The sequence below is a fragment of the Drosophila arizonae genome, chromosome X (assembly GCF_054131065.1).
Source record: "Drosophila arizonae isolate 15081-1271.41 chromosome X, UAZ_ARI_1.0, whole genome shotgun sequence".
Taxonomy (NCBI): domain Eukaryota; kingdom Metazoa; phylum Arthropoda; class Insecta; order Diptera; family Drosophilidae; genus Drosophila; species Drosophila arizonae.
In genome coordinates, this window is record NC_142927.1 from 25,544,511 (window position 1) to 25,571,964 (window position 27,454).

Sequence of the window (27,454 nt, forward strand, 5' to 3'; positions counted from 1 at the left end):
GCAAACCCAATTTCGTAGCTCGTTCTCTAGCCACACTGTCCCACTGTCCCCCGTTCTCAGCCCGTTCCAGTTTCAATTGCGCCACTGTCGTCACTTCCACTTCCACTTCCCATACCCATTCCCATTCCAATTCCATTTCCCTATTTCTATTTGTATTGCCCTCTCGCTGCTCTTCTCTTCCTCGACTGTGTTCATTCATGCGTTCGGGCTGCTGTTGCTGTTGCTGCTGCTGCTGCTGCTGCTTCTGCTGCCTGCTTGCTAATTAGATACTTGGCATGCGTTACACGTTGGCGGCGACGGCTAATTCGATTCGATTCGCTACTTGGCGTGTTTATTACACATGTATATAGTAATGGCAGCGGAGCCAAAGGTGTGTGATCTAATCGCTGACGCCACCCACCTGTTCGCGATTGCGTCGACGCTGATAGAGATGCACCATTCTGGCAAGCTTTTACCACGCACAGCACAAAACAGAAATAAACAAACAAAAAATAAGGACACTGTGGTATATTATAGATGTTTATATGTACACATATATCTATATGTGTAAAGGCGCTATATGTAACGGTATAGCATGCAGTTGGCTCTGCGGCACTGACACTGAATTTCGCGACACGACGCTTTCAAAGTTTCTTTCATTACTGAAACGGAAAAAAGCAGCGCGCGCGCTCTTCGCAGCGATTGGAACGAGCGAAGCGCGCACCGCACAGAACCACAGAGAACAATAACAATAACAACACAAAGGGAACAGCAACAGCAACAACAGCAACACAAAGGCAACTGCTGATAGCAGCAAACGCTCCAAGCTGTTAACGTCGCTGCCGACGACGACGACGATGACGACGACGTCGACGTCGCGACGCTACTTTGATGACTAGCCTCTGCCGGCGAGCCGAGTCGTGCCATGCTAACGAACTTTATTGAACTGCATTGCTATTGGTTGCTAGGCAGGGCGACGGGGTGCTGAGGCGGGGTGGGTAGGTCGGCTGCAGACCCGAAGCCAAAAAAAAATAAAAAATAAAAGAGAAGGAGCCGAAAAGACAGAGAAACGTTTGAAAGGCTTGGGACATTCGATCGCTGGGACAGGTACAATTCCGAGAAGCAAAACTAACAGCGCATGCGCCGCCTCAACTGGTCAAAAGTGTCGAAGTCGCCGTCGCCGTCGACGTCGCCGTCGCTGTCGCTGCCCTAGCATGCCAACGATTTGAGTCATCCCGTTTTTAATGCTCATATGTCACCGACAGCGGCTCTGCTGCTGCTGCTGCTGCTGCTGCTGCATCGAGCGACGTCGCAGGAGTTTAAAACACACAGAAATGCCGTCATCATATGCGATATCAGCTGCAGCAATGCACTGAGAGAAATTAGTTGCAAGTGTTGAGTATCTATGGTTAAATAATGAGGTTCTTAAAATAGATGCTCATCTATTTTGTTAACTGTTAACATTTTTAAATTTGTACTCATAGTAAATCGATAAATATCGATTGAATTTAAAAATATAATTTTAAGACTTAAGAAATCTAAAGCTTAGAATTTGCATTTGCAATAAATATATATGAATTCCAATTCTTATAACATATAAAGATTTGATATATCCCCAATATCTTCTGTTACTTTTCTAAATCTATTATAACGATTTGGTTTCTTATGCGATTCTAAGTTTTATTTTATTTAATACTTCTTGTATCGATATATTCAAATTCAAATACGTTATCGATAGATGGAAAAGTTAATACAGTCAAGTCTCGATAATTCGTACCCCGCTAAAACAAAAATCGCTATAAATCGAAAAAAATCGATCTCTTTGAATGAAATTCGTTCTAAATAATTCTCGATAATTTAAATTTCTGTGTAAATCGAAACAAAAAAAAAAACCACCCACTACTATTTCGAATTATCGGATTGTACTGTGTATATACATATGTATATTATGAAGTATGTTGATCCACGTCTTAAGAGATATAGAAATAAATTTTATTTTATTTATTTTTTTTTTTCCTTTATTTCTTGCAATTCATATTTTTACCCATTTCGATAAAAAGTTTTGAAAAATCAAGTAAATAAATATAATCTGATATACAATATATATATGTCTATTTTTTTGGACTGCTGCAGTCAGTGTACGTGAGCATCTTACGTGTCCGAGTTTCATTAAGAGCGGCACAGACACGAACATGAGGTCTGGCGCAAGAAGAAAAAGTTAAGAACGTATCTCTCGGCCTGATGAGATGTCTTTCCACGTATTTTGTGTGATAAATAGCCGTTTTAAATAAAACTGCTGACTTATAGGAATATTACGTAACTCTTCGAGCGAAATCGTGAGTACAGAATTAAAATTGAACGAATTGCGCATACCCTACATATTACGAAACTGGTTATCCCCCCAATTTCCCCCAGTGTATGACAGCGATAATTTGAATGGTGAGCGAGTGCGTCACCTTTTTCAATTTAATTGTTTTTTTTTTTCGGATTGTTTTTTTGTGTATGTTTGCATATTATTTCCACGAATTATCAGCGCAGCCTCAGATGTGGGCGTGGCAGATAAAACAATGATGCATATATGTATATGCTTGTAAAAAGCCAAGCTTAAGCATGAAGATAAAAGGGGAAAAGAAGAAGGGGCTAACACCGAATATATAATACCGTACCTAGGTATAGGTCGAACAAATGTTTATATATAAAAGTATATTTTATAAGGCAACAGTTATTATAAAGACAATTGAATATGGCTATTTTTAAATGTGTACAAGTCTCAGGTATTTCAAAGAACAAAAACAAAAAGTTATCAAGCGATTTCTATTAAAATATATAGTTATTAGATATACATTAATGAAATATATTTTTGGGTGAGTCGTAGATAAGAATTTTGATCAGAATCGCCTTGAAAAGTATTATAAGTATATGTATTAAAGAGAAGCGAGTTGAATAGAGAACAACAGAAAATTAAAGGGATCTTTAAATATATATAGTATTTATCATATCTAGAACAATAAACATATTCATATAAATAGTTAATATTCTACAATTCAATCAATTTACAATACCAACTCGTCTGACGAGGAAAACTAAATTACATAAGCCACAATACCCTATAATAAGTTAAGAAGTTCACAGAAATGGGAATACCCTTGATTCAAGCAACTGCATCGGCATTGGCTAAGGTCAGAATCTATAATGGAAATCAATTTCATCATCAAATTTGATATTAACGTGTCTATGACGTCACACCCACACAGATTAGCAGTGAGGTGTGTACGTATGTGTGTGTATGCAATCGATGACTATTTCGATTTCGCAGCGAGCCCAGTGAAACGACATTTTTTTTGTTTTTTTTTTTTGTTTTTTTGGGTCGACTTTCACTTTTACACTTTTGCTTTACTAGAGCCAGAACGAGCAACACTTTTTGACTAATTGAGGAGGGTCACGCCCACATAATGTATTTATTGTCTAGCTGATGTTTAAGAGAGAGTAATATGTTGCTCTGAGCTGAATCAAATTTCTTTGGCCTTTGGCTTGATTGCATTTCGCCTTAGACGATTCAGTTTCCTCTTCAAAATCTGATCTGATTCTTGGTTATTTAATTCCATTGAATTGGGGTAGAACATACATCTGTCGGTGTATATATGTGCTTGAGTATGCATATGTGTGTGTGTGTGTTGAACAGCATTTCCGGTTGCGACGCGTAGCAGGCGGAACGTGCTTGTGCCATGACTGAAATTATTGGCCATTAGCAGAGCTCTGCGAGCCAAGTTAATAGAGCAACAAGTGAAACGTTTTTCCAGCTCTTTCCGATTTGCCAGGGCATAAATAACTGCGCATGCAAAGTAAGAACACAGCAGAAAAAACACCAACCAGAAGCAGAAACAATCTGAAACTGTAAATCGCAATATGCAGCGCACACGATTAAAAATATATGGGAAATGTGTCCGACTAGCTAGATACTCTGCATTTGGATATTTGCATTAAAGGTTCTCGAATATGGATGTGCATATATACCATTTATATAATACGAAAATCTAGGGCATTCATATACTATATATTTAGTTTTAATATTTTATATACTCAACGATCGATAGAATCGCAATTTACCTTAATGTTATCGATAAAAAATATTGTGTGATATGCGAATTGTTTCCTCATTCAATGAAAATACTTCAAAATGGAATACCCGCTCGCTCGCATTTCTAAACAGGGTATACCGAGAACGAAGAAGTCGAAGACACTGTTGCATGACAGTTTTGTTGTTAGTCTATAATACTCTTTGATGGAGGCGCTTCCAGCTCAGGCACACACGGAATTACGGTTAGGTCTTCGCTTAATGGAACGAGTGTGTTACATTTAGCGGTACACAGAAACAGGCCCAGGTGTGGATAGACACGTTTTTAGCATCGATCATCCAATGATCACACAATTTATTTTCAAAACAGTGACTAATGTTGTGACTAATGTTATCTGTGACTGCGATCAGAGCATTAGTCGTGATCGCCGTAGGTGAATCAAGTAGACGATGTATGACTAGCAAACACCCTTTAAATTCGGATTTGAGAAAGGGAACAGAGAAAAAGAGAAAAACAGATGGGAGAGTAAGGGAAAGAGATTGAGAAAATAAAAGAGAGCTAAGGAAAAAACGAGGAAGAGGCAGAATGGGAGATAAAGAGAAAGAAATGAAACGGATAATGAGAGATAAAGAGAGAGGGACTGAAAAGTGGAAGGGAGAGAGAAAGAAAATAGGATAGTGTGAATGAGGGAGAACAATGCAAAAATCACAGAGGGAGAGAGAGAGCGAGAGAGAGAGAGAGAGAGAGAGAGAGAAAGAGAGAAAGGGATAGAGTAAAAGTGAGAGAAAAAGAGAAAGAGAGAGAAAAAGATTACAGGAGAATAAGAAAAATAAGTCAGAGTTAAAGAAAAAGAGAAATTGCCAGAATGATTTAGAGAAAGGGAAAGATAACAAAGTATAATGAGGTGAGCGAACGAATATAAGAACGAAAGAGATAAGGAATAGGAGAAAAACCAAGAGAAACAGAGCAAAGGACTCAGAAATGCATAAAGTGAATTATATACGAATTGATATTATATTTAAGAATAATAAACTCAGAGTGTGGAAAATATATGCAAGAATGATCTATCTCATATAGGAATTGGCGTTCTGCCAATTGGATACACTGATCAAGATCAACCTCTTCAGCTATCGCTTGGCTGTTGCAGCTCTAAAAGTTAACAATAGACTTGGACGAGTGGGCAGAAATGATCGTGATTGGAGGAGCAGCAACTTCCGTTTCATGTGTCGCTGGCTCAACAGATAATAATAATAATGAATAATTATATAAGGGTTCCAACTGAATGGATCGACAGTCAGTTGGGTTAGGGCTAAGCTTGCGTGATCATGCGCTCGCTCTTCTTCACTGAAGGATTGGGTTCGAATGTGTATTTAGTAGACAATTACCATAATTGAGGCAAGAGTTGGACAATCGGCTTCAAGCTCTATAATTTACTGATGAATAGCATATCAAATCCAATTGGAGGGCAAGAGTGCCAATCGGACATACAATGTATATATATATAGGTTCCAATTAGCAAATTCTCAACTATGTTTCGTTAATTAAAAACAAACACCTTTGCATCTCAACATTATTTGTTTTCCAATTTCCCGGCAGCGAATCTAAATGGCAATCTTCTACTGGACACACACACACACACACACGCAATCTTATTGGATTCCCATTGATTGGACTGCGTTCCTATTGGGCTCCTATTTGCTTGGAGCACAATTTGTCTGGCATGAGCCAGGATGCAGGATATTACTGGCAGATTGCCGAAACTTCCGCTGCGAGAGGCGGCGGCCATTTGCCAGACACTTTCCACTGGGTTTTTCCAGCAAACGGAAATGGATGCCGGCTGCCGCATTATGCGTGACCAAAGCGGTGGTGCGATGTTGCGATGCTGCTCTGGGCACGATACGGAGGCAGGGGGGCATATAAACTCTTTAGCATAGCTTTCAAAAATATGCGACTGAAAGCACATTTAATGTGCTTCCGCTCGGTGCGCAGTCGCGTGCAGATTGAGCGCGAGCACAGCGCGGAGGGGAGTACCCCAAAATGGGGCACTCTTGGTCGGAGTCAAGGCCCAGCCGCAGCCGCAGTCGCAGTCGCAGTCGCTTCGCTCATTTGCATATCAACGGCAATAAAGAATTAAATAATGTAGAAATTTGAAGAAACACAGTTTGATTGATGAACGCGAGTTGAGCAAACTTTATTCGCTTCAAAATATAAATATGCTGACGAAAGTGAGCGACTAGAAGATACCCGAAGTTAACCACAAGCCAGAGCTGTAGCTGCTCTATCAATTCTATGCACACTCACACATACATATGGAGAATGATTTAATTGAAGAATCTATTCCTATCAAAGCTTAAATTAATAGCTTCCTTTAGGTGTGCATAATCTATGTACTATATATACTATATATACATATATACTCCTTTATAAATCTGCACGAGTTTCCGGTTCGCTCTTCCGACAATCTTGAGCCATTGCCTATTTTGGTCCAACTAATTATCTCTGGCTGCATTTTTTTTGATTATCGATATCATTGCAGCCCTATGCTCGAGTGAGTAACAACAAACGGGACAACCATGCTCAGCAATAGCTATAGTTGTCTTTGTCTACTCTCTCTCACTCTAAGTGACAATGGGTTTTTTAACTGTCAATAAAATGCTAACTCATTCACGCTAATACCAATGCAATAGGCAACTAAGTTAAATCATAAACTCACACCGATGCAACAGCGTATATGTGTATATGTATGTGTATACTGAAGCCTTTTCCAGCCCTAATTCAACTTTATGCGTGCTACCACAACTTTTACTGTTTAGCCAATTTGATTACAGGGTATGCCTAGCTGTTAGCTCTTTATAGGTTTCTCCTAAGCCCTCATCTTGTGCAGTTATTCACCTCAGCAATATATCGACAAATTCCATTTCTCAATTTGATGTCAATCAGCAACAGAGCAAGCAAATATTAGATGTTAGATTTGTCTACCAATTCTCTATCAAGAACTATGGCAAGAAGTAAACATAAGTCAAAGCAGTCGAAGCAGCGAAAATTGAATTGTTGTTAATTTATTTGGTTAATATTTACGGGAGTTTCTCTCGGTGTGTTGAGAAATGTGCAAAGTGTTATAGTTTGGCAGCAAGATTTATCTCTGCACGATTTGCTTGTAGACTGAGGTCGGGATTAGGCTGGGTGGCAAGTCGCGCAGCTTCAGGCCGGGCGGCATGATGTAGATCTCGCCATTGCCAAAACTGAGCTCCTCCCCGGCATAGCGGCGATTCTTGTTGAAGTTGAGCGGGAAGGGCCTCTGCTGCGTGCGGGCCCACTTGATGATGAGCCTGCGGCCCTTCAGCGACAGCTTGCTGAAGGTGCGCTCGGCGGCCAGTTCGGCGTCGCTGCGATTGAAGTACTGGACGAAGGCGTAGCTCTGGCGCGGCACCAGAGTGACGGAGCGAATCTCGCCATACGGATAGAACACATTGAGCAGCTCCGCCTCAGAGATCTGCTCGGACAGGTTGCCCACGTAGAGGGTGGAAATGGTTTTATCCAGTGGCACGTCCAGCTTGGGCATCAGGCCGACGCGATGCAGCATCTTCTCGGCAACGAGATCGTTGTTGCCATAGTAGCGGTCCCTGATATTCTGACTGTAGAGCACTTCATCCGGATCGTGCGGCTTCTCGTGACGATAGGGGCACCCCTCGGCGCGCCTGCACCTGCCCCGCAGCCAAAACGAGCAGATACGCGACCTGTTCTGGGTGTAGTAGGGCGCCATGCGCGACAACTTGATCAGCGTTTTATTTTTCGCAGCCCGCGCAGCGCTCTTGTTGGCGTTCATGATGGCCACGTCGCGCACCTGCGTGGGCAGCCCGTACACCAGGTCCAGCACGCATGTCTGGCACACGTTCTTCATACGTGCGCATGCCTGACATATTTCCGTCTTCTTGAAGCGCATCTGCATGCCCGGACACCAGCGAAAACAGGTGAAGGGCCGAGTGCAAATCTTGCAATTCTTGTCGTAGCGCTCCTTAATCATGCGCACGTTCGGATTCTCGCCCAAGCACGACGGGCATAGAATTGGACAACTCGAATCCTTCCAATTATGGCGATTATATGTAATTGCTTTGGATAAAGACATGGTTAATTCGCGTCCAACAGACTTCCGTTCTCTTTCCTCACAGAATGTCGAAAAAATGACCGCCGGAAGCTCTCAAGCATCGATTGGTACTTGACAGATTGAAATTGCACTTGCTTGCACGAGGACTCGATATAAGTATCGATATGCCATTTCTTGCTGCAAACCAAGGCATTACGATACTTTGACTTATGTAAATACCAATTGCCAATTTGTCATTCCTCGTGAGTCTCCTGCATTAAAGCTTGAAGAGCAAAGTCTACCAGACTCTAATGAAATTCTGATAAACAGACCAGACGAGTCTACAGTTTCGACCTTTTCTGACCTGTTGAATTCATATCTGAAACTAGAAGTCTTATCGTACTATGTAGGTTATACAAATATGTTGACCTATAAATTATATATACTAAAAAATGCGTTTTCCGTCCGTTAGTTTTTTTTTTTTCTACTATCTAAAAGCAAACAGGCGATATCTTGACAAGACAAGGGCAATTTTCTTCTAAATTTAAACGAGTTTATGGAAGTGCATATTAGTAGAGTCGGACAGATAATCTAGCTGACAAGAAATTTAGACCTATTTGTAAAGCCGATTTTTTTTATTCTAATGAAGAACAAGATAAGTCATAGAATTACCTAGCCTGTGTAACATTTATCAAAATAATTATTCTAAGCGAACGCATTCATCGCATGCATCAAAAACAGTTAGCTGGCAAAGCTTTGTTTGCATTTCTATAACAACTAAACACAACTTGAATTATGTCTCGCCGACATCTCTATTAAAAGATGTCTATGCCAAGTATCTAATCTACATCAAGCTAAAAATAATAATGTTCCAGAGCCTAAATCTGGCATTAAACAAATACACTCACATACTCTCACAAAGAGTGAACAATGTATTCAGATGAAGATATCCATGTATACATACATTCATATATATACATATGTATATCTATATGAATAAACTTGCTTCCAAGCATAGAACACAGCTTTCTCAGGCATTGGAGCTATTAGTTATTGCGTTACTGCGCCATTTGCTTAACACACACACACACATATATATACACATACATACATAGATATACACCAGTATACGCATGAACATCATTCTAAAGAAGAATAGATAAAGGTAGACGCGGCAGCAACTGGAAATCAAACTGAAAGTCAGCGTCAGGTTCGCATCTGACAGCTGAGCTAAAGAGTAAAGAGTACACACGCAAAGCTAAAGGCAAAGGCAAAGGCATAGCCAACAAAAACTAATGAAGCGCGTCTATAAATAGCGCAACAACAGCAAGCAAAAAACGAAAAGGCAACAACAACAACAGCAGCAAGAACAACAGAAACATGCCTGGCAACTGCAACTGCAAGTGATGGGAGCGAGCAGAGCACAAGACAAGCTAAAGTCAAAGTCAAAGAGACTGACAAAGACAAGCGCAAGGCATGTCCAGTCGTATAGCGGGGCGAACGAAGGAAGAGCCGTGAAGGGGTGGGCAAAGCAGACAAAAAAAGGATGAGTTTAATAGCCTGTCAAGCGCAGAATAGTGCGTAATGTGCAGCTAAGACAACGCTTTGATTTATGTAATTATATAACATTAAAGAATAGCTTAAAATATTTACATCCTTTAAAGTATGAACTTAGAATCTCAATTTAACAAAATGAAGAGAGTGAAAGTAAGAGAGCCAAGAACAAATATTTGCATATTCTGAAAGTGTAAGAGTCAAAGCTTGTATTTTACAGTTAGTTAAACTAAAGAGAGAGTGGGATTAGGCACCTTGGCTATGCAGACAAAGAGACGACGATGGCAGCTGCTCTCTTTGGCGTAGGCATAGTCGCAGTCGACTCCATGCTTATCCTTGTTCTGCTGCGACTGAGGCATTTTGCAGAACGCGATCTCATTTAATGCACACTTTTCACATGAAACAATATCAAATCACATTTATCAATGCCAATAAACATATGCAAATTATTGATTAACCGTAAATGCACAGTAAATGCTGATTTATATTTATGGCCTGGCCGTTTTATCCAGTACACGAGTAAAAGGAAGAAACAATAACAAAAAAATGAAAACAAACGCTCGCGCGTTTTTAGCGCAGCAAAGAGACAAGATGAACAACGCGACGCGGCCGCGACGACTACGACGACTGATGTGGCCAGCAGCAACAGGCAGCAATAAAGTTGTCCGCCAGCAAGCAGCAACAAACAATGGAACGGGCAACAGGCAGCAGGCAGGCAGAGCTAACAACGCAGCACAGCACACGGGCAGAGCCAACGCAAACAGAGCGCACCGCGCAGCAGCAGCAGCAGCAGAACCCCAGCGCGCACCGACGCAGCAGCCCGCCCCATTACACGCTGCTGTTGTTGCTGTTGCTGCTGCTGTTGCTGCTGCCACTGACACAGTTCAATGTCAGCTACCGACAGCGTAGTTGAGAGAGAATGAGAAAAGTGAATAAATGTTAAGCTAAGGATCAGCAATGCCCCTGTTAGCTAACAGCGCACTGTTATTAGCTAAAATGCTGCAGTATTTATTCTCTCACACGAACACAAAGGAAATTCGCCATAAAGCAAAATAAGAGCTCATTTGCGCGAAATGAAGTGCGCATTTGACAAGTCAAAAGTCAAGCGCACGGCTCGCTGAGCAGCTTTTGTGCTTAAGTTAATTTATGAAGCTCGCCCGCTCTCTCGCTCTTTCGCTTTACTTTATGACTTCTTATGAAAGTGTTAAGAAATTTCGCCGGAGAAAAATTTCACTCGTCTCTAGCAGCTGGCTGTTACTGTTGTTGTTGCTGTTGCTGCCGTTGTTATCGTTGTTGTCGTCTGGTCTGGTCTGGTTCGTTGCGGTGATTCGGATTTGTTTTCTACCATTTGCGCATGATTTTTGTTATTATTATTACGCTTTCTTATGGTCGCATCGATTATTTAAACAAAACGCCAGCTTAGAGCGCACAAAGGGGAGGGCGTGACATTGACACTAGACAAAACCAGCGGCATCATGCGTCGCGACGCCGCTATCACTGCCTCTGCCTCGACTTCTGCCTCTGTCTCTGCTTCTGCTGCTGCTGTTTCTGCATGCATATATCAAGTTAAAAACTTTCTTTTTAATGTTTATTTTTTATTGTTGCTGAGGCCAGCTTGAATATACATACATATGCATATTTTCATATATATTTAAGAAATTTAATATTTACATACATATGTATGTATGTATGTGCATATAAGCAGAAATCCGCATTAAAAAGAAATCACAAAATTTATGTGTGTCTTTTAGCCCTTGGAACTAAAGCCCCGAAAACAAGTTCGATCAACAAAGACAACACCACCTGGGAGCGGGGGGCGTGATTTGTTTGTTTGTTTGTTTGTTTGTTTTTTTTTTTTTTTTTTTTTTTTTTTTTTTTTTTTTGAAGGGGCAACTGCGTCCTCCTTTGCAGCAGCCCACATAGAAAGTGATCCGAATGAGATTAGTTCAAACTGGCATTATTGCACAATCGGAGGGGCTACTGTAACCGCACGATGATGCGACATTTTATGGCCAAAATGTCGCCGTTGCGCTAAAACGTGACTAGCAAAGCATTCGGCTTTCTCGACCCCACTTGGACTGGACTAAATCTGCTTAACAGTGTTATGCAAGTGCTTACACGCTGCAAACGCACTCTCTCACACAGACACATACATACATATATGTACAGGAATTCACATTAACAGAAACGCGAGAGGGAGCGAATTAGCTGCAGCTAATTACGGATCAGAGCGGATAAAGCTTTATCCATTTGACCGAATTCACCGTTGTCCTTATAACAGTTGCTGCTCTAATTAACTTCAGCCCACAAAAAGCTCAGCTAATGGCATTGTGTGTGCATAGCAATAACAGTTATTTGTAAGCTTTGGGCAAACTGCCAGCTTACAGGCTAAAGCTGAGACCCAATAATAGTAATAATAGCAGCAGCAGCGACGTCAGCAGCAGCTGCAGCAGTGAAGTCAGCAGCAGCAGCAACAACGATAAAGGCAAATGTTGCTTTTTAATTATCAGAAATGGCAAAAAATAGACACACTGAATGCTGGCCAGACGGACCAAATCTAGGGCGAAAGACAAAAATAAAAGCTCTTCTCTATATGCCCACACACACATATGTATGTATTTGAAGTTAGACGAGCAGCAAATGAGAAAAAAAAATAATAAAAAAAAACTCATTTCTTTTCACAATGTAAATCGGTCAAACCAATCAAAAAGGCAGAGTAAAAACCTTAGCGACAACAACAACAAGAGTAGCAGCATCTACGCCAACAACAACAACAATGACAACCAGCAAGGCCTGTCCGGCGATATTATCAACGCTCTATTAGAGTTCTTTCAACTTGGTTTTAACAACGTTTTTTGCAACAATTTTTTTGAAAGCCCGCCCCTAGGGCATTTGGAAAGCGCTACACATATGTATGTACACACATACATACGCACATGACAAAGAAGATGTGATGAGAAAGATGGCAGGAAACACGTGTTGTCTCAACGCCCAGTGGATGAACCCAAAGTAATCACAAACCAAATGCAATTGAAAAATATTGTAACAAGGACTTGAGCACGACTCATTGGATAAGAGATGCCAGATGACAACAGCAGCAGCAGCGGCAGCGGAAATCAGCCGCTGTTAGAAATAACATAACAGCAGTTACAAGAACCACAGCAGCATTAACAGCGAGCCATACGTAGAAGAAGAAGAAGAAGCGGAAATAAGAGATTAGGCAATGGCGATGCTGTTGCTGTCAGCAATTGCAGCAACTAGAGCGTTTAACAGTGAGCGTTAACAGCAAGCCCTAAGCATGCAGGGGAGCTGAGCTTTAGCTACGCGAACGAATCTGGGCTAAAAAAAAAAAAAAATTAAAAATAAAAAAAAAAAACATTTTCAGAAAATAACTATTTTTGAGAAAATAACTATGTAAAAGAAATTTTCAAATGCTCTATATTATAAAGCCTTTTAAACTGGGAAACAAAGCTTTAAAAACAAAAATTAACAGAAAAGAATAAAAAATATTAAGCTGTTCAAATATGCATATTTAATTATTGCATTTGTAATTAACATTAAACAATCTTTAATTTTTAATAAGAATATTTCAAAAATTTAATAAAATTCAATTTTGAGAATAATAAATTTAATTTTAGGGAAATTCAAGTTTTAATCAATTTTAAGCAGTATTAAATTAATACACATATTTTTTATTTTAATTATATAAAAGAATTAAGTAAATAAATTAAATAGAGTCAAGTAAATTCAAACAAAACAAAAATGTTTCAAAATGAATGTATAATTCATTAATAATTACAATGAATAACATATACTACATAGAAATATATTTAAATGAAAAGACATTCAACTCATGGCTAAATCGTATTCCAAATATAGAGAATATACAGAACGCGTTCAGGGATTTCATATTTTTTGACAATATATGAATAATAAATGTAAGAGTATAAACAGCAGCAAAAGCAACAGCGATAAAGCGCTCATGCAGAAGAAAAAGAAGGAGAAGTAGAAGTAGGAGAAGAAAGCGTTGCGGAAGCAGCAGCAGCAGCAGCAGCAACAGCAGCAGCGCAGCGGCAGCCTATGAGGGGCTCGAAGTCTTGAGGGCCTCGAGCCACTCGGGCGGTCGGTCACATATGGAGTTCAACAACCTGCGATTGGAATAAATACGCAAGCAACAACAACAGCAACAGCACAACAACAACCACAATAACAACAAATGCAAATATATTATGCTAGAAATTCAGTTGCTCTCAATTGTTGTATACAAGCGAAATAGCATGGAACAGCTGCCATATAAATGCAAAAATAAAATTAAATGGAATGAATTAGAATGGAACAAGAGCTGCGACAAATCAATGCAAGTGACCCAATTACCATTTGCATTCCATATTTCATATTTTAAATGAAATATGTGTCAAAATAAATAAGTATATCAATTATATTAAACAACTTTAAGAGTTTTTGGAATGAAAAACAATGCATCTATAAATTGATGTCTCTGTAAATACCTATTTGTTTATTATCGATATATAGTCAACAAGAATTAATGAATATGTCAAATTTTTATATTTGGGCATGGCTCAGTCTAAACTCTGGACATTTCGTCTATGATTTTTAGTTCCATCTGGAAACGTTATCAAATTTATATTTTATATATTTCAAACACACTAGTTTCGACCGACTTTTATACCCTATATAACCAGGTCTAGTCTATGATGCAAAAATTCAAGTTAAATTTCCATAATTTTTATATATTTTGAACTTATATTCTATGCATTCGAAAATAATCTATAATTATCTAGAATCGGCAAATGCAAATAATTTGTATTAACCAGAAGTTAAATACTATTTTCACTCAATTTTTCACAGTTGCTGTTGAAATTATACCATCTTGCTTGAGTTCCTTTATAAAAAGTAAAGCATAATCATCTTAAAGTTCACTCTGAGCCTTCAATGAAAATCACTTCCAGTGCTCAAATATGTATGTTTATAGAGCAGCAACGTATTTACTTTGCTACCCAAATAATCGATGCAAAATTCCCTTTCTTATGACAAAAAATAATATTAAAAAAAAAAAAAAAAATTATATATTTATTGTACATGTATAATATTTGTTCACAAACAGCAAAAATATTTCGACTCCGATAGGAAAGTACAACGCAATAGCTCATGAATATATATGAATATATACATATATATAAATCTGAGTGTTCTATAAATATAGAGCTCTATAGTAGGCATGCATTGTGCGATTCGACGATAGATGAACAATTTTTTACAATATTTGAAAAGGGTTCGTCGTTTCCATTTAGTGAAATACTCTGACAAATTAGAGTCCATTCGCTATATCCATCTAAGATATTCTAAATACAAGAAATACTTTGCATGAATTACATTTGGCATCAAATACTAAAAATTTGAATAAATTCTAGTTAGACTCATTGTAATTCAAATCTGAGTACAAATAGTTGACATATAATACTATATATGTATGTATATACCTTATTAACTATATCAAACCAATATTGAGAATATATCATTAAACTTGCGACTTACAATAGAGTATTGGGGCTTTCCTTGTTGTTATTACTTTATTTTGCAATTTATTTACATACATACATATGTATGTATATATTTGTGTTGTTATTTTTCCTTGTTTATTTTTGAATACTTTGCCTAGGTGGAATGACAAGCTCTGGGCAATCGAAGCGGAGCGTTGAGCGCATCGTCTCAAAAATCCCACAGCCCACAACCACCCGCCTTTCCCTCTTTACCCCACACCCCCCTCTCTCTCTCTCTCTTTTTGTAATGACTGAAAAAATCCCGGAATAAGGTTTCCGTTTTTTTTTGTTTTTTTTTTGGTTTGGGTTTGGGGTTTTTAGGCACCGAATCGCAATGAGAGCTCTTTGTCGGGGGGTTGTTGCTCTAATTTGTTGCCTACTATGTACTTATATATGTGAGTATATATGTGTGTGTGTGTGGCATTGTTGCTACGATTGTATATTTGTGTGCCTGATTGCTAGTGATAGCAACAGACCGACCGCAGCGCGCTGACCTATTTTTCAACAGACATACAGACATGCACACGCATATACATATAAGCATACATACATATGCATTCACAATATATGTGAGTGCGAGCTTTTGTTGCAAATCGCATTTTCTTGCTCACAACAACAACAACAAGAAGAGCATATGCACTCCATACACAATTCGTTTCAAATTTCATTTCAGTCTTTAGTTGAATTTGGTGCACAAATTGAAGATTCTGTTCAATTCACGTTCATGATATCAGCGATTCAATTCAGTTCACATGGTTCACGCAATATATTTGTTCACCAATAACTGAACTGGTTCGCTAATGGATTTAATATTCCGAATTTGAATAGAAGAATAGAATATAAGAATAGGCTGCGGCTTTAGAATAAGCTTAGCGAAATTATAGTCAATCAATCAATCAAGAGATCAATCAGTCAGTCAATCTATTAAGAACTCGGTCAACTGTCAATCAGTGAGTCCATCTTTCAGTCCCTTAATCAATCATACGAACAGTCATTCGACTTTTCAATCAGCTGCCAGCCTCTCAATCAGAACCAGGTCGTCAATCAGCTAATCAATCACTCAGCTGGTTATTCAATCAAGCAAGTTACTCAGCTTCACTGACTGGTTAGTCAAACAATCAATCAATTAACCACTCAATCACTGAGCTCGTAAATCAATCAATCCGAATCAGTCAAAAGCATTGCGCAAAGACTAGCCGACTAAAGTATACCCTTAATCTCCAAGCTATGCAAGTGAGTAAGTCACTCAGTAAGTCAGTCAATCGGTCAGAAAACACAGCAAATGGAAAACGAACAAGATTGCTCTAGTCGAGACTGCTCGACTAGGAGATACCCTAAACCCTTATTTTATGCACACATGCATACATACACATCCATCCCCACGTACGTATAAGCACGCGCTCTGTCAACTGCGCAGTAAGCAGCGACTGCGTTTGGGCTGCGCTGCAGTGTGAGCGAAATTATGGGAATTTATTAGTTGAATAGCAGGACTATCTTTATGAAACTTTCAGATCGTGATCATATGGTTTGAGTGTGTGTACATTCCGAAGCACAAGTCTCTAGTACTTGAAATACGTTTTATACAAATTGGGGGCGAAGGGAGCGTGGTATCCAAAATCTGTAAATTACAAAATTTTTGTATTCATCATATGTCTGAAGTCTCCAGGTCTAAAGGTGCTCAAATTAAGCTAAAAGAAAAACAAAATCAAATTTTCGATTATTCTCGATAGAATATTATCGGATGAGTTATCGAAAAAATATGATAAACTTGTACTGCGTAAGGTATACACGAGTATGCATGCCATGTACGTCCGTTCGTATGAGCGCCTAGATCTCAGAAGTTATAAGAGCTAGAAACTTGAAATATTTTTCGCAGATCGAGTTTGATTCCAAAAATAGATAGCTGCTTCCGTTATTTAATTATCGATTGAAAATCTAAGCGAAAATCAGTAATAAGAATATATGGCCCAGAACTAGAGTCTCAACATTTTAAATATATATTCGTGTGTATTTAATAGTTCCGATTTTGTATACCCAACTTTTACAAAATCTGTTGTAGCTATTTAATACTGGAAGCCAATGAAAATAATGTTTCATCAAATCATATATGTGAAGCACAGAAGGCATAGCAAATCTGATCACGTCGACAGTTCACATACATCGTAGATGAGGTGGAAAAATTACTTTGAAGCTTTCATATCGTTGTGTGAATGAGTACAAAATTAATAATTTGAAAAAATTATTCATAGAATCATGGAAAACAGCGATGGAAATAACGGAACCAATGGCAGCGACGGTTTCAGCAACGGTGGATATCAGCGCAAGTCCTTGAGAGCCGATCAAATCCTAACTCAGGACGAATTGAAGCATATAAATGATTTGTTGGATGAACGTCTTAGGGAATTAGGCTGGCAAGACGGGATTCGTAAAAAGAGAGAAGAAATAGTGGCAGCACGAGGTGAATCGGATGATGTCGACCTCGAGGTCTTAGCCTTTGCAAACACATCGATGCTTCGAATCGTGCACATGGAGCTGGCGGAACTCATACGTGATATCTTGCTCTCGCGCAATTACTTTGCTTAAGAGCAATTCTGAGCTATGAGATGTATTAAGTATTGCAGAATACTGAAGCAAATAAAACAAATAAGAAAGCTCTAGTCGGGACAGCTCGACTACGAGATCTCCTGAACCCTTCGACCAACTGATATTTCAATAATTATTCGCACATGCACACGCACATGCACACACACACGCACACACACGTATGTGTACGCACGCATAAACATGCATTGACTGCAGTGGCGGCTTACTATGCAAATTTAATTGTTTAATAACTTTTCTTGTCGATGGACTTGTGGCGATCTGGCATCACAATAATTCTCGATCGATACTATCGATAAAACATGATCTCTCAATTACCATCATTAGTAATAAGAATACATATAGACACTTCTTAAGCTTCAGCGCGACACATCACATGTACATATTACATCAACCTTAATCAATACAATTTTAGCAAATCATAGCTGTGTTCTAATTTAATACAAATAAATAGTGACGCATACATTCTCCACAAAAACCAACAAACAATATTTTCATAAATGGGAATCCCCACATTCACATACATTCATCAACAATTCCCATAATTGGTGACCCCGAGTTCAAATACGCGCCGTTGGTTTTTCACTAAATGAGCTTCTTGATCAGCAACACACGCTGACGATCACTTCGGTAGCAAACATTTTAGCTACTTATTTTTACATTACCAGTGATCTCAAAAAGCTTTATCAACAAAGAAGTGCAACAATTTCACAGTTCGTCGCAGCCGTCTCGACATACACACACATAGCCAACACGCGCTATTTCACAACGAAGCGACGCGCAAAAAAACTAACTGCGCAACAAGATGGCCGACGAAGAAAATTCAACCGATGCGGAATTACCTACAGAGAATACTTCCAACATGAATGCCATTTTAAGCAAATTACCATTCCCTCAACTAAATTCAACAACATCTATCGAAATGTTTTTCACCAAACTCGAAGGCTGGTTTGAGCTGCAGGGCATCGGTACGCGTAAAGAGCACGAGAAGTACACTGCCGTTATAACCTACGCAGATCCAAAATATCTGGAGCAAGTGCATGATCTAGTAGTGAACGAGCCAACTTCAAATCCATACACCACGCTGAAACAATCAATTCTCGCCAAATTCGCAGAGTCTGAAATGGTTCGTCTTGATAAGCTCGCAACTGGTATTCAACTCGGCGATGGACGCCCTAGCCACCTGTTAAGTCAACTACAGCAAACTAATGCCACTAATGACGAATCTGTTGTTCGACGTTATTGGATCAAACGATTACCACCTTCAGCTCGAGCTGTCATCGTTGGAATTCTTCAAAGTGCACCAAACACCCCACTCAGCCAACTTGCTACCACAGCTGATGCTGTCATAGATTCGCTCAATTACTCAGGTGACAACATCCAAGCAGTGACGTCTATCAACTCTGAGGACACGTCACTGGCGACTCGCATGAGTCGTTTAGAGAAACGAATCGACGACCAAGATAAGTGTCTCCAGGAGATAAGCAAAAAGCTTTCACAAAGCCTTAACAACAACAACAATCGTCGATCTCGCAGCCGCTCATCAAGCAATCAACGCAATACTTCACAACAGAGCAACGCGAATCAATATTGCTGGTACCACAACAAGTACGGTAGCAACGCTCAACATTGTCAAGCTCCATGCAACTTCAAGTCAAACAACAACGGGACAAAAAACTAATCACTCCCATCGAGGTTTCAAAAGGCAGCGTCGATGGGCAACCCCAACACGCCTTTCAAAATAGCCCAAAACTTAAGGTTGAAGTACATAGCATTTCCACTTCTAATCGTTTGTTTATTCCAGATGCTAAGTCTGGTCGAAAATTCCTCATCGACACAGGAGCAGACATATCTGTAATACCCACCTCAACAATAAACCGACGATTAAATATCTGCAAGGAGAATCCACTATTTGCAGCCAACGGATCCACAATCAACACATACGGCACAACTCGCCTTACACTCGACCTTGGCCTGCGTCGTCCGTTCACATGGAACTTCATCATAGCAGACACCACTATACCAATCCTAGGATCAGATTTCTTGCAGCACTTCAACTTACTCGTCGACATTAAGCAAGGAAAGTTAATCGACGCGCAAACACTACTTGCACGCAGCGGCATCTGCAGTCTACAATCGCCGTCCTCTGTCAAAACGTTTGACACATCATGTCAATTCGCCAAGCTTTTGGAAGAATTCAAGGACATCACTCAACTCAACTTTGCAGCACCCAAGCCCACAACATCGGATGTCACACACTGCATCGACACCCGAGGGCCTCCCACTTTTGCAAAGCCACGTCGACTAACTCCAGACAAATTTAAAGCAGCAAAAGCTGAATTCGAATATCTGCTCAAAATCGGCGTTTGCCGACCATCAAAAAGTTCATATGCATCTCCCTTACATATGGTACGCAAACCCTCAGGCGATTGGCGACCATGTGGCGACTACAGAGCTTTAAACGCACAGACAATTCCTGATCGGTATCCGTTACCTCATATACAAGACTGCACCCATATTTTCTATGGCAAGAAAATATTCTCAAAAATAGATCTCAACCGTGCCTTTCATCAAATTCCAATAGAACCTGGCGACATCCCTAAAACAGCTATCACAACACCTTTCGGTTTATTCGAATTTACATATATGACGTTTGGATTATGCAACGCTGCCCAAACATTCCAACGTTACATGGACACCGCATTCAGAGACATGGATTTTGTTTTCGTCTACATTGATGACATTGCTGTAGCATCCGCCAGCAAAGAACAACACAAACTTCATCTCAAACAAGTTTTCGAACGACTTCGACGCTATCACCTTACAATCAATCCTGGTAAATGTAGTTTTGGTCAAACCTCAATCAAATTTCTGGGACACAACGTTGACTCCAATGGCATAGCACCTCTGCCTGATAAAGTCAAGACAATCATCGATTTCCCGTTGCCCAAAGTAGCAAAGGAACTTCGACGCTTTCTGGCAATGATCAACTTTTACAGAAGATTCTTGCCCAAGGCCATCATACATCAAGCACCGCTGGTACAGCTCATCCCGGGAAATAAGAAGAACGATTCTTCGCCTATATCCTGGACCGAAGATACCATCAAACATTTTGAGGAGTGCAAACAGTCATTAGCCACTGCAACTTTACTGGTACATCCATCACCAGACGCTAGTCTCTCACTCAGCACGGACGCAAGTGACACAGCAGTTGGCGCTGTCCTTCATCAAATCATCAACGAAGAACGCCAGCCATTGGGATTCTTCAGCATTAAACTTACTGATGCACAACGCAAATACAGCACGTACGACCGTGAATTGCTAGCCATCTATCTCAGCATTAAACACTTTCGCTACATGTTAGAAGGACGAATATTCGATGTGCGCACAGATCACAAGCCACTAGTTTTCGCTTTTACGCAAAAGCCCGAAAAAGCTTCACCTCGTCAACTTCGTCAGTTGGACTTCATAAGTCAATTCACAACATCAATTCAACACATAGCTGGAACTGAGAACACTACAGCAGATACATTATCTCGCATATCAACAGTAGATTCAAATATAATCGACTACAACAAAATCGCTCAAGCGCAAATCAACTGTTCTGAACTGAAGACGATTCTCAAAGATAAGACTACAACTCTACAACTCAAGTCAATAAGCTTACCTCACTCTTCAACTCCAATCATATGTGATTTCTCCACTGACACTGTACGCCCATTCATCCCTCAGCCATTGAGAAGTACAATCATCAGCAAAATGCACAACATTGCTCATGGAGGCGTTAAATCAACACTTCACATTATCAAACAACGTTTTGTTTGGCCCTCCATGCACACCGATGTCAAAAACTTTGTTAAACATTGCATACCATGTCAAAAATCAAAAGTTACACGTCATGTCCACTCACCACTTCAACAATACGCACTCACATCTCAACGATTCGAACATATCAACTTGGATCTGATTGGACCACTACCCCAATCAGGACAATACAGATACTGCCTCACTATCATCGATCGCTACACCAAGTGGCCAGAAGCCGTACCTATCGAAGATATACAAGCAGAGACAGTTGCAGCAGCATTAATCAACACTTGGATCTCTCGTTTTGGAGTTCCAGCCCGTATAACTACAGATCAAGGTAGACAGTTCGAATCTAAACTTTTCAACGAACTATCGCAACTCCTTGGCATTAACCACCTACGCACAACAGCCTACCATCCACAAGCAAACGGAATCATCGAACGTTGGCATCGTACTCTCAAAGCTTCAATTATGTGCCAAAATAGGAGCGGGTGGCCCAACAAGTTGCCAATCATATTGCTCGGACTACGATCAGCATACAAGCCTGATATTCAAACCACAGCCTCACAACTTGTCTATGGCACAACGCTACGCCTGCCAGGAGAATTTTTCCACATAAATAGACAGTTTCAACCACAAACAGAGTTCGCACAAGAGCTAACAAGGATCATGAGTGATCTACGACCAATTCCAACAGCCAACCATGACACTACTAAGCCATTCGTTTTCAAGGATTTAGCAGAGTCGACACACGTTTTTCTACGCAATGATATGGTACGCGAGTCATTGCAACCACCATACGATGGTCCATTTGAAGTTAAAAGCAAGCACCCAAAATTCTTCAACATCATCATCAAGGGACGAGACACTAAAGTTTCTATCGACCGTCTCAAGCCTGCCTACATTGAATCAGAAAGACAACTCACACCTACCATCGCAATCACGCCATCATCATCACCTCCACCACAGCCAGTTCCTCAACATATGCCAAATCAACCAACTGGAAGACCTCGCCGCACAATTAGACTTCCCGTTCGCTTCACAACTTGAAGTCTAGGAGGGAGTACTGTGGCGATCTGGCATCACAATAATTCTCGATCGATACTATCGATAAAACATGATCTCTCAATTACCATCATTAGTAATAAGAATACATATAGACACTTCTTAAGCTTCAGCGCGACACATCACATGTACATATTACATCAACCTTAATCAATACAATTTTAGCAAATCATAGCTGTGTTCTAATTTAATACAAATAAATAGTGACGCATACATTCTCCACAAAAACCAACAAACAATATTTTCATAAATGGGAATCCCCACATTCACATACATTCATCAACAATTCCCATAGACTATATTCATGAACATGGATATGAATGCATTTGCCAAAGCATAAGTCTTTAGTATTAGAAATACGCCTTTTGCAAAGTTAGGGGTGAAGGGTTTATATAGGGGTGGGTACATTTAAACAAAACCCAAAATTGTGTAAAGTACATCTAAATATACATTGAATATTTGGTAACTCTAGCTATAAAGATGTAGGAGATATAATAGTATAGCTGATTTTCGATAGGGTTTTTAATTGATAACAAAAGAACGTGATGAATTATCAATTTTTGGACATAAATTCGATATGCGCACTATATATACGGACATTTTAAAAATTTTTTTGAAGTCTCTAGCCCTTATATCTTCTTAAATCGACGCGCTCTTACATACGGACAGACGGACAGGGCCAAATCGACTCAGCTCGTCGCCCTGATCAAGAATACGCCTCCTTCAGCATGTTACATACATTTCAACAAAACCAATATACCCTGATTTCCCACTTTGAATGGGTATAAAAACGAATTGCATGAGAGAACAGCTAAAGCGAGTATTGATCGAACAGGAAATACTCTTTAGAGTGTTGGCTCTACGAGGAGTTCATAAGAAACTTCAATCAATATGAAAAATGATTCTGGAATTCAAACCACATAATAGAATTTTTCTAAATCTTCGATATTTATTGGTTCTCAGTAGAATATAGGAACATAGAAAGTTTCTTTTGAGATATATTATTATCTCGACAATCCCTCTTAATTTTAAACATTTATTCTTTGCCAAACCAACTAATATACCCTTAACATAGGCCCGTTCAATGGGTATACATACAATATAAATAAAAGAGCACTACGACCCTAACTACCCCCACCCGCAGCCCAGCTAGCACCCTTGGTGGCGCACACCCTCACGCTGGGTGCCAAAAAGGTTATTGTACTTTTTCTGGCCGCCCCATTGTGTGGCTGCATTTGGGGTTCAGAGTCCGTGCACAAGGATAAAACAACAAGCGAATGCAAGTCAACTGCAATGGCAAACTAATATTTCATAACTACACACACACGCACACTTGTAAATAGAGGTATATATGTGTATATATGTACATATATCGTGTGCTCTAGTCTGGCCTTTTTTATGAACGAGCACAGCGAGCAAAACGATATGCAATTGCGATTCAAGCGAAATCAATTATGAACACAAAATAGACACAAATTGTGAAATCGAAAAACATGTACATAAATATTAATGAATATGCATGTGAATATGGATAGGAAAATGTTTGCAAATGAGCCATTATGAAGTTGCAGCGATTGAAAGCTTTTAATACAACGATAGATTGCTAGGCAAAGAATTTTCATTATTATCATAATAATTCTGATGAAATTATTTTATTGTTAATGGATTAGAATTATAATGTTATCATTATTATTACAGTATAGTTATTTTATTGTCATTGTCATTATCGGATATATTCAGCCGAAAGTGAATAGAAGAGGTTCCCAAACCAGTGAAACAAATTCATTGTTATAGTCATTATCATAAATAAATTATATAAAGACAGACCTAGAATTTAAATGGATCAAAAGATTGGCAGATATTATCAAAGTTTTGATATGGGCCAAATGGCCCAAGACCACAATGAAATAGCTTAGGCATCTGCCTTAGGTGTCACAAGATAAAAGACTGCAAAAAACTCTTCCAAGTGCTGCATCTACATATATTGATCCATCCCAGTCTGGACAATCTCATATAATTCTTCCGTTCATAGAGCTTTGCGGAAGACGCAATCGACTCGCAGGTCATCGATGAACCATTTTACCGGAAAGGGAATAGAATCTGCCCAGAGAATGGAACTAGGAGCACGGCAAAGTGGATGATGAATCCGTAGTGGGAGAGCAATACCTTCGTCCCACACTAAGAGTAGTTGTTATTCATTCATTATAATAATGATTATTATGGTCTTCTCCGAAAGACTACTAAGACTCTAAACTTCTCTCTGAATCGAGCTCATCTCATTGTTGAAGTTAGTCGCAATTTGTGAGACTTTCTAGTAAACACGTCTATATATTATCACTGGCTTTAGCCATGTTTTACTTTTGCCAAATTAGATAAAAAATGCTACAAAAAACAACAACGGCTCTGCATTGAAGAGCTCCAATTACCATACAACTTGCTTAGCATCTGATGCTGATCAAGAATATACAGTCGATTCTCGATAATTTGTACCCCATTAAATCGAAAATCGCGATAAATTAAAATAAGTTCTATCCCCTTAAAAGAAATTCGATCTCAATAATTCTCGATAATTTGAATTCTGGGTAAATCGAAAAAAATGATCCCTTTGACATTTTGAATTATCGGGACTCTACATGTCTCTAAAAGCAAAATTCTTGAAGAACCTTCATAGTTCAAGGCTATGAAAATCGCATTGTAGAAGAGATTATGAAGCATTATAGAGACTGGGCCATAGAGTAATTACATTGACTACCAATTTCATGCGATTTCCAGATATAACGATATTCATGTCAGTAATGGAGAAACAACAAATGGACAACAATGGCACGATGTTTGGACGTATTGGAAATATCAAGAGTAAGCCATCCATTTGCATACGCTGTTCATTTTGCTAATTGCCCCAATTGGGCGTTTTATATAAATAAAAAAAATCGAAGATATGTACATGTGTTGGCGATATGAGTGTTTGTGTTTAATAAACACAAACAAAACCAAAGAAATATATATAAATAATTGTATGCATGTCAAATCAAGATTGAAGATTGATGTGGGAGGGAAACAGTTCTTGGGCGAATGTATATACACAACTTGGTGTAGGGTAGGGTATGCAGGCGAGTGGATAAACAAATTGGATAGCGAATAAATGAATGAATGAGCAAATGAATGAGATGCGCTCTAAACAAATCTGCCAAATAAGTGGGGGAATTGCGTAGCGAAATGCAAAGATTTTACTTTGAAATTGGGCAGATTTACAGACAGAACAACAAAATTCTAACGAAATGGATTCAATTTGAAGGCACTTCAATGGAACTGAACCTAAATGGACGCGTTGGCGCCTCCACAAGATGAGTATATAATAAATAAACAAATGCGCATCAATAATACACCAACATTTTGTCTGCCTCTGGACCAGGCAGGTAAGATAGAGCGCGTGTGTGTGTTTGAAATGGGAAAAAGTGAGAGAGAGTGAGAGAGAGAAGGAGAGAGTGATTGTGCATTCATATGCCTGTGTGTGGTGTGAATATCGTGTGCGCATTGGAATTTCAAGCAGCTCCGTGCAAGGTCAGCAACACTGGCCATTTCAGCTACAATATCTGGCGCTCGTCGCGGCTGCGATTAAGCAAACAATGAACTTTACATCAGCTGGAGGAAGTTTAATTTGAGCGCACCGAATTGGCACAATTGAGAGAACGAGAAAGGGAGAGAGAAAGAAAAGAGAGAGAGAGAGAGAGAGAGAAAGATGGGCAGAGCCGGGCAAAGATCTTTCGAAAATGTTTCTAAATGCTGTTTTTTTTTCCCCACTGTAAACAGGTTTTGCAAACAGTTTTAGCTTAACAGCCCACTGTAAAATGCAGCAGCGACAACAACAACAACAAGAGCTGCGAGCGGAAATCACTTTCCCTACTAAATGCAGCGCGAGCGAGAAATTAAACAGTGATTGTCTATGTAGTTGTACCAGCGTGTGAGAGCAAGAGCGACGGCATGAGCTTGTGGCGTTGTTGTTATTGTTGTTGCAACCACTTGCTTGCTACACAACGCAAAGCAATATAACACACACACACACATTCAAGCATACACATTAGCTTCCACTTCCCCATGCCAGTTGTTTTTGTTTCTCTTTTGTTGTTGCTTGTGTTGTTATTGTCTGATAGCACCATTAGCACAGTGGGCAAGTGTATAGGAATTTATTTCATTTGCGTTGTAATGTTGTTGGGTCTGTTGTTATGATTTATATTGGCAAATAGCACGTGTTAGCATACAGTTTAGAGAATGATCCCATTAAATTTGCAATTGATAAATACCGCAACAGATATTTGTGAAACACATTGCAACACACTTACACACACTCAAGTCGCTCTTCTCTTTCACTCACGACACACATTCACACAAGTGCACGCACACCCACCCGCACGCACTGTTAAAAACACGCACGCAACTTCTAAGTTTATTGTTGTGCTGTTGCATTTACACAGAGCATTTTGCACAAGATTAGGGCGTGTGTGTCATTTAGTTGTTAGCGTATATGTATGTATCCAATTGGTTCAACAATTCTGTTTGTACACTTACAAATTCTTGGTCTTGTTGTTCAACCGCTACCTCCGACGCCATTTTACGAATGTGAAACAGTATTGCCGATTCGTATTCACCACTCAAACAGCTGTTTTGCGCGCAAAGTTGGCTGCGAACACATACGACTGTTGAATTAAGTTGGCTGCGAAGTTACTTTA

General features: G+C 39.5%; 1 protein-coding gene and 1 pseudogene across 3 annotated transcripts in view; both read right to left on the reverse strand.

The window, feature by feature from the left end:
• Ptpmeg2 (Protein tyrosine phosphatase Meg2) overlaps positions 1-27,433 on the reverse strand; it is a 49,174-nt gene extending 21,741 nt beyond the window's left edge. Inside the window, exon 1 of one of the 3 annotated variants that reach the window (XM_018015103.2) lies at positions 27,294-27,433. In XM_018015103.2, the coding sequence (XP_017870592.1) occupies positions 27,294-27,335 (42 nt within the window). In that variant the 5' untranslated portion in view covers positions 27,336-27,433. Of the gene's footprint in view, positions 1-400; positions 653-9,947; positions 10,318-27,293 lie in introns of those variants that run through there. The other 2 variants (XM_018015101.2, XM_018015104.2) reach the window with 2 other exon arrangements.
• On the reverse strand, positions 7,094-9,941 carry LOC108618910 (pre-mRNA-splicing factor RBM22 pseudogene; annotated as a pseudogene).
• Positions 27,434-27,454: the final 21 nt, after the last annotated feature.